The 15,038-nt window shown below is 46.1% G+C and overlaps 1 protein-coding gene across 1 annotated transcript in view; it reads left to right on the top strand.

The window, feature by feature from the left end:
* The window catches only part of hipk2 (homeodomain interacting protein kinase 2), a 69,068-nt gene extending 59,831 nt beyond the window's left edge, over nucleotides 1–9,237 (top strand). Inside the window, exons 8-15 of the mRNA XM_071900282.2 lie at nucleotides 1,412–1,637; nucleotides 2,428–2,549; nucleotides 5,626–5,756; nucleotides 6,919–7,101; nucleotides 7,297–7,623; nucleotides 7,727–7,971; nucleotides 8,134–8,294; nucleotides 8,730–9,237. Coding sequence (XP_071756383.1) covers nucleotides 1,412–1,637; nucleotides 2,428–2,549; nucleotides 5,626–5,756; nucleotides 6,919–7,101; nucleotides 7,297–7,623; nucleotides 7,727–7,971; nucleotides 8,134–8,294; nucleotides 8,730–9,194 — 1,860 coding nt within the window. The 3' untranslated portion in view covers nucleotides 9,195–9,237. The remainder of the gene's footprint in view (nucleotides 1–1,411; nucleotides 1,638–2,427; nucleotides 2,550–5,625; nucleotides 5,757–6,918; nucleotides 7,102–7,296; nucleotides 7,624–7,726; nucleotides 7,972–8,133; nucleotides 8,295–8,729) is intronic.
* Nucleotides 9,238–15,038: the final 5,801 nt, after the last annotated feature.

The raw sequence follows: 15,038 nt of genomic DNA on the forward strand, positions 1-15,038 counted from the left end.
GGGCATATAGGCAGAGTTAAGTTCGTGATTTATTTAGTTGCATTCGTTTGCGGGGCCGGAATGCATCTTTGACTTGTATTTTGCAGGTTCCGTGCTTGTTTATGATGAATGCCACAGTGCCATATTGATTATGTTCCCTCCCCTGGCGCTCATCGAACACGCTAAAGAGAGCAAATGAAAAATGAAAGTGCTGTCTCTGTGTTTCCCTCCGCCCCTACGTAAGCTTAATGAAAGGGCTAAAATTAGACCGCGTCGCGTGAAGCAAATACTACGCGAGTACAAGCTGAGCAAACTGGTGTCTCTTAAAAGCATTTGTTTGTATCCAGGATGCTCCCGGGCTGTCTGCGTGTTGCACATGTCTCATTAATGGTCCATACACATGCTGGAGTTACCTAAGCTTACATAATTATAGTATGACTGTTGGCTGTGAAATATTGCTCCTGTCAGGCATATTGATTTGGAGGCCAGATAGTGAAGCTGTGGCATGAAATGTCAAACTCCGCTGCAGCTCGTTATATCTGCTCATTATGATTCTGTAACGTTTTAATCTAAACAGACTTAATATAATATACTTTGGGATCCAGCACCCTCCATTCAAGAGGGATAATAACTGGCAGGGGTGCGTTTATGTTTGCCGAGGTATATGTGTGGTTTATTGTTGCTGGAAGGAATAGTGAGAGGCACAAAACATGCTACAGTATCTCTCTTCTTCTCTTCTTTTTCTCTCCTCCAGCGTTCGCTGCGGTAATGCTGTTTGAATCAATTTTAGTGACTTTTATTTGCAAAGTGCCTCACATTTACAGTGTTTTATAAAGTTAATATGAACCAGACGCACCTCCGTTCATCCGATACATGTACAATATATTGTCATGACACACAACAGGCAACCCGGTCACGTAGCTGCGTGGGCTCAAAGAAAATCTCATCACATGTAATAGTATACATTTCCTCTCTCTGGCAGCACATTACTCTAGCATGAAAAAGTAAAGGACGTTGTAGATGGAACGTAATCACATCTCAATCTAAATGTGCCCCGGTGGCATTTTGCTACAACATTGATGGCTGATTATTCCAGGAATTGTAGCATTGATTGCGTCCCGCCCCCTCTTTCTTTCTCTCTCTCTAATTAATCAAATCTACAATCCACCTAAGAAACATCAGCATCAATTTCCTCATTTGTGTTATCGGCTTTCATCGATGATGGATGCTCTGCCATCCATGTCCTCTTGATCCAATTGTTGTTTTCCTGTATGCGTGTGTTGAGTTGTTTACATTTGAATGTTATGTATTTTTTTCTGTTTTAACCATGTTGCTATTCAACCATCCCACCTTGGGCCGCTCCGCCTCCCCCCTCGCACCCATCCGCACCTCCACTCTCATGATTTTTATTTTGGTCCCATCATTCCTTTAGGCCACCAACCTGGCTCCCTCCTCCACCACCAATGCCACTCTTTCCCTTGCCAATCCCGATGTCTCCATACTAAACTACCAATCTGCACTCTACCAGCCCTCCGCTGCCTCCATGGCAGCCGTGGCCCAGAGGAGCATGCCCCTGCAGCCGGGGGCTCCTCAGCTCTGCGCCGCCCGGCCCGACCCCTTCCAGCAGGCGCTCATCGTCTGCCCACCCGGCTTCCAAGGTAAGGAAGTCCAGCTGGTCAGCATGCACTAGCATGGACAGATCACCAGTGAGATCATCAGTGTCGCATCTGTGGTCATCTATGTAAAAACAAGATAAGATGTCTTATCTGATGAGAAATAAAACTTAAAAATAAGCTTTGTATTGTTTAGTTGTTTAGTTGCTGAACTCCCAAGCCATCAATTGGCTTTTAGCTGGTACCATACTGTACATGCTGTAGTCAGTTTTGGGTCTGTCTCTGTGTACAGGCAGTCCTCTGCTTTTTTTCTGTCTTTTTGGCTTTTTGTTTTGCAGCTTAGCCTCGCGCCCCACAGGCAATGTCAGTCTTGACATACAACAGCGATCCAGCGATAAGTTGATGAGGCAATTAAACATTTGAAAGGAATTTAATATCTTTGCTTTGATGCTTTTGTCTCCTCTATGTTTGCACTGGGAGGGCAGAGGAGCTCCAAGGCATTCTTTTATTTGTTTATTTATTCTTTCTGTGGAATGGCTGATAAACATTTCCATTATTAGAAACTGTGTTTGAATTTATACCATTGCCATGGCTACTGTTTTTGTTTTTCCAAGTAGGATGAGTATATTTGCACATAGCAACAGGGTTTGGACATGTGTTGAATACAGATAAATCAATATGTATATTAGGCGCCTATGTGCATACATAACACATTGTCTGATCTCTCGCTATTCATTTTTGCGGGTAGCGTGATAGTTTTTAAGTGACAGTTATGGAGGGTATTGTGCTGTGGTTTTGTTGACATCCTCTGTGCATGTGCTTTATTTGCGTGCAGGGCTGCAGGCGTCCCCTTCCAAGCACACCAGTTACTCTGTGCGGATGGAAAATGCTGTTCCCATAGTGACACAGGCCCCCGGTGCTCAGCCCCTGCAGATCCAACCTGGCCTCCTTACACAGGTAGGAAGAGACTCCAGTGTCACTGAGAAGAAACTCTCAGTTTCAATTTTGGTATCTTATAACCACAGTGCCTATCAGATACATTTCTAAACTCTGAACCACTTGCATTTAAAAAAAAAAAAAAAAAGCTCTCTGCATCCCTAGTTTCTTAAGCCTACATTTAGCATACTATCCATTGATGGAGGATGGGAATTCGTGACCCTGCCCCTGCTGGCAGCTGTTTTGCCTGAGTGCATTCAGACCAAGCTCTCCTGTGCATTACTCCCTCTCTCTCTCTCGCTCTCCCCCTCTCTCTCTCTCCTTCTCTTACTTTCTCCCTCTCCCTCTCCCTTCGCTCTCTCTGCTGTCCTGCTCTCCTGGAGGCTGAGGCTGCCACGGTCTGATGCACACAAAGGCAGGAGCCTTTCACATAGAGAGGGCCTTCACTTGAGCCTGCTCACTGGAGCTGGAGCTTTAGCTGCTAATATACAGTTGTTGGAAGTAACAGAGAGTGACTGTGCATCTCTCTCTCTCTCTCTCTCTCTCTCTCTCTCTCTCTGCACACACTGTAGACCACTGCCATCGCCACCACCTCTTTCCCTATGGAAATTTCCATGAAGGCTTTAAATATCCCTGAGAATCCGGGGAGTTTGAAGCACTCCCTTATCTCCAGTTAATCATGCAGTAGGCAGGCAGGCAGGCAGCAAAGCTGTGTGTGTGTGTGTGTCTGTGTGTGTTTGTGTCTGTGTCTGTGTTTCTATGGAGGGTTAATCTGTTCAGATACCAAATGGTGATTAGCTCCAGGGCTGCTTCCAAGTCAGGCGCTCCAAATTACAGGCCTCAGAGGATCCTGGGAGGTCAGGGGAAGATTGGATGGAGCTCAGAATGACCAGGGAATTCATAACATCACCAGATTGGTACAGATATAATAGATCAATCAAAGGCAAAATCATTATTAATGTTACAGCTACGTCTTATGGAGGACAAATGTAAGTTACATAAATTGATGTATGATATCTAGATCCCATAAAACTGGGGTGCTCTGCAGGTATTCACTATAACCTCCGCCTGCACACATGTTAAACAAAGGCAGGCTATAGTTAACATACGCAGATGGTTTATATAGGCCAGTGAGCAGCGCACCTAATAACTGGGTGTGCAGTGTGTGTGTGTCTGTGTGTTTATCCCTTTACTGTGGGAGGTCTCACAGGCTTGGCTGGGTAGTTGTTTGCCTCTTGGTAGCATTCTCCCCACCTTTGCCTTTAGCCACCCACAGCTCACCGTTGCCCCCTTTGCCGGGCCGCTGTCTGCCCACCCTGGACCCACGCGGGCTTGGCTCTGAGCTCCCTGGGTGTGCAGAGCGAAGGAGGCTCCAGGCAGGCAGGCAGGCAGGCGGGCAGGCGGGGAGGCAGGGAGGCAGGGGGAAGCCAGCAGGACCTTTATCTGGAGCAGGAATGCAGAAAATGTGGAAACAATTGGGGAGTGAGAGCTGAGGCTTTCAGAGCCCTGAGGTGACAAAGGGTTTTCACCCGGGGAGCGAGGGTCGAGGTGGGAGGCGGCGAGGCGGGGAGGGCCGCCGATGGTGATGGTAGGCTCTGAGAAGAAAGAAAACGGCCTCTTAACTGGGTTACCATTTCAGGGCAGACAGGCCGGTTACACAACGCAGACGCCTAGCGAGAGAGGTATGCAGAGTGCCAGGAGTGGGGAGATATAGAGTGAGCAGGCGGAGGAGGAGCGTGAGATGGATGGATGTATTAGAGTCTCTTAATGACATGTTGATAAAAGGCCTTGGATGTGGTCTTAGATGTAAAGACCATCTCCAGTTCCAGAATGTTCCATTAGAGATGTCAGCCATCAGTGCACAGACGAGGCAGCTGTGCTGGCCTGCAGATGCCCCCTGCAGCACTTCAACCACAGGCTGGCTGCATGGACATAATCATTTTTGCAACCTGCCTCAGACAAAACAATTCCACTCCCACAGGCCTGCAGTCAGACTCTGTTAGAGAACAGAATGGTTATTTTGTGTCAGAATATAATGGAAACAGACAAGGCAAAGAAACATATCTAAATATAAAGGAGAAAGTGCTTGCGTTTATCCCAAATGTTGCACCCAAATACATTACACAGACTAGCTGCCTTGTATTTTGTATGCTCTCTCTCTCTCTCTCTCGCTGTCTCCCTCTCTTTCTCTCCCTCCATTTGTGTGCGTGTGTGTGCTGCAACACATACTGATGCAGTTGTAAATAGATGTGCAAATGGTATTAAAGGAACAATTCATTAGCCCTGACATTAAAGTGCTAATCAATAGAACTGCATTAAACTATTAGGGTTACACACACAGACACACACTAACACACACACAGATGCACATGCATGCATGCACGCACGCTCATACACACACACACACACACACGCAGGCACAGGCACATCTTGGGGCATATTATGCCTGCCACTCCTCTCGTTCTGCATCAGAAATACAAAGTAGCCTCTTTCACAGCAGTTTGAATAGGCCTATGAATTTAATTAGAACATGAGTTGATTTTACTTGTGCCAAACACGCACACACGCACACACACACACACACACACACACACACACGCACACACACACACACACACACACACACGCACACACACACACACACACACACACAGAAAGGAGTTGCTGTACATCTTTATTAAGTCTTGGTCTTATCTCTTTTGTAGATGAATGTATCCTGAAAGCGAAGGGAGTTCATTTTGCATGCCCAGTAGCCAGTTTAAACCAGCTGCACATTTTTATGCACTTTTGAAAATATAATTTGTCACAGCATCCTGGAACGAATCAATTCAGTTCTCCTCATCACACCGTTATGATTATTTAAATCAAAAAGCAGGAAGGAAACTGCTCATCGTGGGTGATTCTGCAATCCTCATAAAAACAAATTCACTGTATTTGCGAGCATTATTAAATGGCAGCTGACACTTTCTCTGTGTCTCTCTCTCTCCCCTATTCTTATTCCTCTGCCCCTTTTCTGTCTGTCCCTCCCTCTTCGATCCCCACGTCCTCGTCCTTGTTTATCCCCCACTCTGTGACCCCCCCCCCCCCCCCCCCTCAGCAGGCCTGGCCCAGCGGCACCCAGCAGATCCTGCTGCCTCCGGCCTGGCAGCAGCTCACCCACACCTCGGTCCAGCACGCCACTGTCATCCCCGACTCCATGAGCAGCACTCAGCCTCTCGCCAACTGGAGGTGAGCAACGCCGCCGCCGCACTTTTTTAACGGCCTTAACCTTCTGTGATTTTGGAGAACATTTATTGAAGTCTGTGTATTGCAGCCTTCATTCCACCCTTCACACAGGGCTTCTAGCAGTGGCGATAAATATTTTAGCTGTTACAAAACAATCCGCTGAGATATGTCAATTTTAAGATATCAAAAAAGAAGCACTTTGTAGTATCAAGTTTTTACACTTTGCAGTAACAAGGTAAGACTGCGGTTCAGGTCAGCGTCTGTGTAGAGTAGATAAACTGATTTCAAAGACCAGCAGCGGGCTCCTTACAATAAGCATAGGCAAGCATATTGAGGTATTATAGATAAAGATGTGCTGTAGGATAGAGGTGTGGCGTCCCGCTGATTGACAGAGGAGCCTGTGCCTCCCTGACAGCTCGTCCTCTATATCTTCTATGAATCACAGTCCCTAAGTGAACGCCGGTGCTTTTATAAGAGCAGATTTACCTCAGGGAGATGGGATATATGTACATGTAGGGACATCATGTCGAGTATAGCCTGTCACTGGGATGACTTGATAAATGGATGGATAGATGGGAGAAGGTAATCTGCAGAGAGATAAGCAGGATGCAGGTATATAATGTGTGTGTGTGTGTGTGTGTGTGTGTGTGTATGTGTGTATTGGGGGGGGTAGTGGTGCTGGGGGACACGTGTGCTCAGATTCATTTGGAGCTGTCCATCTTTTGGCCAGACACCCTCTTCTCCTCTCTTCTCTCTCTCTCTCTCTCCCTCTCTCTCTCTCTCGCCATCCCTCCCTCCCTCCCTCCCTGTCCAATGGCAGCTCTATTGTCCTCAGAGAGACGATTGGGAAAGTGTCGCACTTCCTCTGCAGAGCTATCGCTCCACAGCTGCTGGTGTCAGCTCCTCTGCCCTCCCTCTTTGCTCTCTCTCTCACTCCCTCACTTGTTCCCTCTCCTCCTTTCCTCTTCGCTCACAAAAGGTAGCTGCTGCCACCCACTGGCCTATGTGGGAAATACTCATCTTATTCCTTTGCATATGTTGTGATGTACCATCCTGCTGTATCGTCGCTGTGTCTCACATGGCTGCGTGCGCCGTCCTTTCGCTTCGCAAGGTTCAGACGGCGTTCTTAAAGTTGTGGGTGACACAAATCTATGTTATGTTGCAGGAATTCCCACCCTCATGGCAGCCATTACAATCCCATCATGCAGCAGCCGGCCTTGTTGGCTGGCCACGTCACGCTCCCATCCAACCAGACGCTCAATGTGGGCGTGGCGCACGTCATGAGGCAGCCCTCAACCAATAACAACTCCTCTTCCAAAAAGAACAAGCAGCACCAGATGTCTGCCAGGTACTGTGAACACTGGGTGACTCATCAGTGCTGCCTTTCCACCGAACTGGCAACTAAAGCCTCATTATATCTTCCTATTATATCTGGTCATAAATTTCTATTTCGTGGTCTTTGATCTGCAGAATCTGGCCTATGCAGTGAAAATGTCTGCTGCCCTCTGTGACACTGACCCTCATCTCTATCTTTACCTGTCAGGAACGTGTCCGCCTACGAGGTGTCGTCCTCTCAGGCGGTGCTCTCCCCGCAGCGCTCCAAGCGGGTGAAGGAGAACACGCCGCCGCGGTGCGCCGTGCTGCAAAACGGCTCCGCCGCCAACTGCCCGCCCCCGCAGGGCTGCGGCGGCGGAGGGTGGGGCGGCGGCGAGGCGGAGCAGGCTTCCAGCACCACCCGCGATCATCAGCACCAGCACCACGTCCCCCGACAGACCATCATCATCCCCGACACGCCCAGCCCCGCCGTCAGCATCATCACCATCAGCAGCGACACGGACGAGGAGGACGACCACAAGCAGAGCAACAACAGGTCAGTCCTGTGGGCTTTGAGGATAGACATGGGTCTGTAGAGCTGAGTGATTCGGAGTTCTCAATGACTTTCCTCTCTCTGGTCCCCCTCTGTTCCCCTCCAGCTCGTCTTCCAAGCAGAGGAAGAACGTCATCAGCTGTGTGACGGTCCACGACTCTCCCGACTCCGACTGCTCCAGCAACAACAGCCCCTACACTGTGGAGTCTAGACCCCCCAACAACAACAGCTACGACACCAAGACCACCATACTGGACAACTACAACAACGGGAACCCCCGCACCATCATCATCCCCCCTCTCAAAACCCAGACCAGCGAGGTCCTGAATGAGTGTGAGCGCCTGATGCCAGGTAAGGGAAGAGAAAGCCGGGATATTGTGATTTATGAATATTGCAGGGTATTCTCTCCTATCTAAATTATTAATTAGACTTAGGTATTAGAGTAGAACGATAAAGTTGTTGTGCAAAGTTGGCGCTTCCCAGTTGACCGAACTTGTATCCCCTCCTGTCCAGATGCAATGAACCATCAGAATTCAGCCTATAAGTTCAAATCCTCCAACGGCGTGGTGTCTGGCAATAATCACCTGCCAGGGGGCATGACTGGAGGCGGAGCCTACCGACAGCAGCGCTCAGGGCCACACCCCTTCCAGCAGCAGCCTCTCAATCTCAGCCAGGTATGGAGAGACATACATAAAAGTAAAGCCTCTCTCAAGGAACCTATGGCGGCATGAGTATGTGTGTATGAGAGAGAGAGAGAGAGAAGGAGAGAGAAGGAGAGATAAGGTGGAAATGGAAATAGAGAATATTGTCACTGTTGGGTGAAAATCTTGTATCTCCAACTTCTCAGGAACTAAGAAAAACAGTCTTGTTTTTTAGCTTGATGACAATGCATTTTTGACATTATCCAACGGGTTTTAAAGGTTTTCATCAGCCCAAGAGGTCAGAGAATTTTCTCCACCCATAGAGGAGCATGTAATCCTTCATTTGAAGTGAAAACATGAAAATCCCCAAAATTGGAGTTACAAGGTTTTCACCCAACAAAACAACAGCGATATGTGATATCTCCTGCATTAGAATACATAATATATAAAACTGACATCCACTTCCAGGCCCAGCAGCACATGGTAGCCGAGCGCAACGGAGGCCACCGGCGCCAGCAGGCCTACATCACGCCCACCATCGCCACTCAGGCCCCGTACTCCTTCCATCACAACAGCCCCTCCCACACGGGCAACGTCCACCCGCACCTGGCCGCCACGCACCTGCCCAGCCAGCCGCACCTGTACACCTACACGACCCCCGCCGCCCTGGGCTCCACCGGCACCGTGGCCCACCTGGTGGCGTCGCAGGGCTCGGCGCGCCACGCGGTGCAGCACGCCAGCTACCCGCCCGGCATCGTCCACCAGGTGCCGGTGAGCATGGGCCACCGCGTGCTGCCCTCGCCCACGCTGCACCACAGCCAGTACCAGGCCCAGTTCGCCCACCAGGCCTACATCAGCGCCTCGCCCGCCTCCACCGTCTACACTGGATACCCGCTGAGCCCCACCAAGGTCAACCAGTACCCTTACCTCTAGAGAAGAAGACACTGACTGACACTGGAGAGCCTGACCCAGCGCTGCTGCTGCTCCCCCGATCCTACCCCCGACACCCCCCTCCCCCTCCGTCGACATCCCTAAACATCCTCTCCCCGACCTCAAACACAAACAGAGACAGAGGAAACATGCAATCCTCACGAAACTGTCACGTATAACTTGAAGATTATAACGACAGAGAGAAAAAGAAAAAAAAAAAAGATTCACAGCCTCTCTAGAAGGGAAAAGGAGGGGTGGAATTTCAGAGGGGTACAATTCAAGGGGTTTTCTTTTGAATTTTTTTTTTCTTTTTCCTGAAAGGGCCAGTTTTTCTTTTTTTGCTTTCATTTCTCAATTTTTTTTTTGGCTTTACTTTCTGAGGAAAGTAATGTCTCATTAGTTTTACAATGAAGTCTCTGAAACAGGCCTTTTGGGACAGAGGAGGTTCTCTGGTTTGAAACGGATCTTTTGCTTTCTTTTATTTTTCCCCTCTTAAATTGGGAAGTGACTGTTGAACAGGGGTTACTCTCTGGAAGTTTGGATTCCCAAGAGAATTGGGAGAAGGTGAAATACGGAAACCTGCTGCTCTTCAAAGAAAAAAAATATATTGATGGCCTTGAACTGTCTTAATATTTCCAAATCATTCACGGTGCGGGGAGAAAGAGAGGCAACTCCCCCCACCCCACCTTCTCCACCTGAGGAGGCTTCTGGAAATATAACCAACAGAAGACAACAAACTTTCTAGTGTATTTATAGATATTTTTCTTTTTCCTTTACGTTTCACCTTTATGACGATACTTCAGTTTTAGCTAGGTGTCTTAGCTGGGCCCCCGTTCTTAGAATGTAGCAGTCTGCACCTGTTTGTTTTATGAAGAAAACATTTTTTTTTTTCTGATACCAATAGATTTATTTGTTCCTCTTTTTTCAATGTGATTGCACAAAGTGGTTATAATAACATAGGCATGTACAACGTGATTGTCTGTGTGTGCTACTGTCAGCCATGTGTGTGTAGTCCACCTCCTCAAAACCCTCTGCAGTCTTTAGGTTTTGACCATTGTTCCCTCGTAGTGCCTTACAGATTTAACGACACAGTTTACTTGGCTTGGATCCTGAGAGCCACAAGAGACTATAGCTATACTTAGAGAAGAGGTGGTTCCCTGGTTTGACATCCTAGTCGGGGCAGTTGTAGCTCTCTTCCAGGTGTAGGCTCAGCCCTTGCTGTTTCTTGTCCTTAATGACAGCAAACTATAGATGATGATGATGATGATGATTAATGTCAGAGTTGATATCAAACTGAGCTATTTTATTATGTGTGCATGAGATAACTTGCCTGGGGTACTTACCAAAGTCATTAGATAAAATTCTTGTTACATTTGCTCTGGATATTAATGTAAATATAAAAATGTACAGTATAGCTGTAAGCCTCTGTCACAGTGGTACCCATAATGTGGCTTTAGTTTGGAATATAACTGTTTTTTATGTTAAATCACACAAGGGAATTCATGCGCAGTGATTACAGAGCAAGGATGTGGTTTGTTTTTTGGCAACTGGAAAAATACAAAATAGCGTAAAATCAAGTGACTGCGATCAGTTTAAAATGTACAGGGGATGAGTTACAGTATATCGTTCAAGACACAATAGAAGTCGACTTTAAGGTTCAAAGCTAGGCCGAGAGAAGGGGCCTGCCGGAAAGCGGTTGTTGCCATGACGGCGATCCCGCGAGGCCAGAGAGAGAGAGAGAGAGAGAGAGAGAGAGAGAGAGCCTGGTTGCTGCGAAGAGTAGAGAGTAGAGAGGGCTGTTGGAGAGAGATACTGTGTAGGCACGAGAGAGGGGCTGGTAGAAAGCATAGGGTTGGTTCAGGTAGGGATTGCGGAGGGCAGGGTGAAATTCCTTATCTTAAATGGGACTAAAAGAGTAGCATGTTGGCACTGAGCAGGTTGATAGTAACAATGAGCCCGGGTGGTTTGGTATAGGAGCCGCAGGGGCACTGCATGAACGCACACCTATAACTCTGACACGAGTCCTTTTGTTGTTGTTGTCACTGTCGTCGTCGTCGTCGTCGTTGTTTTCCCCGGCAAAGATAAATGGAAGTTATTTGTCTTGTACGGCGCTCCTTTGAGGCCTGGCCAGCGTCTCGGAGCCGAGGTGAGCAAGAGCAGGACAGAAGGGAAACGCTACAGCATACACCTGGAAGGGCATCTTCTGGAAAAAAAAACAAAAAAACGGGCTCGGTTTTGTCGCCACTGTCCATTTGTCTTCGAAGCAGGTTAGACCGCAGACACCGCCACGCCAGCTGAAAGGGATATATACCTGAAAAACACGTAGAGAACCGATAGGGCTGTCGCTTTGTGTGTTTGCTGCTTGATTTAACAGACATAATTTTCCTGTAGCCAACGATACGAATAATCTCCTCTTGTTTATTTTTTGGGCACATCAGAACTGCTGGTGGTTTAGTGAAAGCCTTCCCTTCCCCCTTCATGGTAATGCCATAGTACTTGCATTTGAAGTGATTTATTATTATTATTATTTTTTTTTTTCCTTTACATTATATTGAACTTTTGACATGGCTGTAGTACATGTTGTGTTTCTTTTTAGAGATTGTTGCAATAATTCTTGTGGATGTTTTATCAGTGTGTGTGTTTTTATTATTATATGTCAGGCTCATTTCTGTTTTGATTTGTAACCTGGGGGTTGATGTACAGTAATATTTAGTATTCCTCGGGGGTGGGTGCACCTGTGTAAAGTGTTGCAACACTGTCGATGATAGTAACAGTGTTGAGTTGATGATAATCCAATGGGGCCCTTATAGTTTATAGGCTTGAGTGTGCCACACCCAGGTTTGAAGACCCAACAATAATCCCCTAACCTTAAAGAAGACTCCTGATGGGCCCCAGTGTGGTTTCTCTATCCTGGTACTCGCTTCACCAATACTCTACACTCCCATCAGCTCCAGCATGCAAACCTTGGGGTCCTGGCAGTCAAAGATGTGATATTACATAGTACGTTGCTGGTTACATCATTCTTCTCTGTTCTGTCTTTGTATATTGTTGTTTTTTTTTTGTTTTTTTTGCTTTATTTCCTTGAGGTCAGTGGGGCCTAAGCACACACAGATAAGGGAGATGCTTTTTTTCCATTGAAACTTTTTGGCTCCTCTGTTATGAGGCAGACTACTGAAACATTCCACTGTTTGAGGGAATCTGGCGTTGTCCATCCTACACTGCTGTCCCGTCCCGTCCCCCGTCCCCCCCCCCCCCCTCTCTCTGTCACCGCGGGGGACGGCGTTGTCATACTCAAGACTTTTCTCTCCTCCCACCAAAGAATTCAGCAAATTGACGGTGTACAGCACACAGCACAGTCCAGTACAAGCAATCCTCCATGGTGTTGCTAAAGCAGACAAGCAGGCAATAAGTTCCGGTTTAAAAATCTCCTCTTTAAAGTGCTTTACAAGTGCTTTAAAGGCTGTTATTTTACCCCCCCCCCCCCCCCGCCCCCAGCAAATGCATGTGTGCATATGATGTGCAGGTACAGGGAGGGTTTACCATACACAACGCACACAACGCAGTCATCCATTTCTTTAGAGTTGCCACGGTGTTCCTGGACATTCAAGCTATAAGAACAGCTGCAGTCTTTTTTCAAGCCTCCTTTGTTTTTGTGTTTTACTCGCATTATTCGTCACACTTTGCCCCTAAATAGATCGAGCGATCATTTTATTTGTTCACTAAATACCTAACTTCTCTCCAAATTGTTTTATATGTAAGTTGTTTTTTACGTTGTTGATGTTGTAGCTTTATCAATGTTGTAAGAAAATGGATTTGTACAAAAAAGTATGTTTTAAGTTAGTGTGCCATGGAATGGAATGACCTGTAAAGTAAATTAATCAAAAATATACCAACAATACCTTTAAAAATCGTGGTCACCTGCACAAAATGAATGTAATATGTGACCTGCAACATCTGAAATGCTTTAGATCTTTCTCAGTGGGTGACCATTTAGTTGGAACATGAATTTGATTTCTAGATCATTTGTGGCCATGCATGACGCAATAATTATACAAATGATCTCCAGCATTCACATATAATACAAGAGAACTAATGAAAAAGTATCACTATCCTGATTTGGGGGTTCTAAAAAAAAAAATTCACTATTTTCTCAAATCAAACAACAAATTAAGAGAAGCCCTATACACTCAGCATTTTTTTTTCAATGGAAAATAACTTTGGATGTGTATGATACCTTTTGTCTATCGCCCTGTTTCACATAACCAATGTTTTGTGTTTTATGAAAAAAGAGGAATCAGAAATGTGAGCATTAATGTAGATCGAGTGACCTTACAATTACCAAAATGTGCTTAAGTAGAGTGTGAAGGTGTTTTGTGTTGTTGAGTTGAGCATAGCCTCCCCAGCCAGCAATTTCACTGTTAGAGTCCTGCCTTCCAAATAACCAACAAGACCTTCAGAGCTTTAAGGTGTGGTTTTAATTAGAGAAAGCTACGAAAGGCAAGTCTCTCGCTCTCTCCGAAGCCTGGCGAGTTTTTACAGCTTTGTTATCCTTTTAAATATACTCAAACTACACGAGACATGTCAAACTTCCAAGTGTGTTTTTTTCCCCACAGCGCGATTGTGAATACGAACTCCTCCTGGAACTTTGGAAACATTGAGAAACATTCCTGAAGGCGCGGCACACAGTGCTACATTAGTCTTCTTCGGCCAAACAAACTCCTCTGAAGTGACTTGAAGCTTAGCGGGAAGTGAATAAGGAGAATCAGACGACCCACAACATCAACCCACCCGCTGCCATGTAATTTTGCAATCAGTGGGCTTCCTCCCAAACTCAAAAAAAAGGGGGGTTAGGAGCAGGTGTTAGGTGGATTAATCATGTGCTGATGTACTTTCTTTCACCGAGAATTCATCATCTAGTCACACAAGCATTCTTAAAGCCCTTTTGGATGAGAGTGTATGTTTTGTTTTTATTTGAACCTTTTTGTTAAGGAGATCTGCTCCTTTGCTGGCTATTCCTTGGGGGAATTCAGGGTGAGGTGGTCAAGGTTTGATGCCGTCACTGATCGAGGGCGTCAGATGTTAAAATACAGCATATGAATTTCAGAACCAAAATTGATTCAAATGTGATTGTTTTCCCACCCCCTTCCTTTTTTAAAAATCTGTATTAAACCAGGCCATGCAATATGGCTGGAGTACCACCAGCTGATTTTCCCAATTTGTCTTTGGTCCTATTTACGTCAATGAAAACGTAGCTTTTTCAGAGAGCTCTAGCCAAAGAAAGATATTTCTGTAGTGTTCCTAGATGGAATCTGGAGGTGGTAGACCAAAGCTCCATTCAAAGCCAGATTTTGCCTGTTTACACTGCAAAAAAATATTTTTCTAAAGCTAGAGCACATGTCAAAGCCAGATTTGAAAAGCCACATTCTGTACCAGTGAATAGAGCCCCATTTGAGGATATGTTTTGGATTAATTACGTAAATTACATAAGCCCTTTTGGTACATCTCAAAATGACAACAGTAAACTACTGTGGCTTGTATGTACTCGAGTTTCTTTTTAGGTACTTGCACAGCAACATTTAAGTGAATTAACAGTTTATTTACATTGTCTCAAGACCTAAGAGTGCATCAAACCCTGACCCCCTTTTGTGTCCATTGCTGTATGGTTTCTCAATGGTGTAAAATCTCATTCTTTGTCGATAAAGCTAATGTGTGCTGCAGTATTTCCTAGTATACTTCTCTGTTAATTGTCCTTCTCATTTACTTTTGTTTATTGGGGTGTGATGTCTCATTATTTCAATCTGTTGATGTAGCGTTCTATGTATACCCTATTCCTTAGCCTAATATTAT

This window comes from Centroberyx gerrardi, chromosome 4 (assembly GCF_048128805.1).
Source record: "Centroberyx gerrardi isolate f3 chromosome 4, fCenGer3.hap1.cur.20231027, whole genome shotgun sequence".
Taxonomy (NCBI): Eukaryota; Metazoa; Chordata; class Actinopteri; order Beryciformes; family Berycidae; genus Centroberyx; species Centroberyx gerrardi.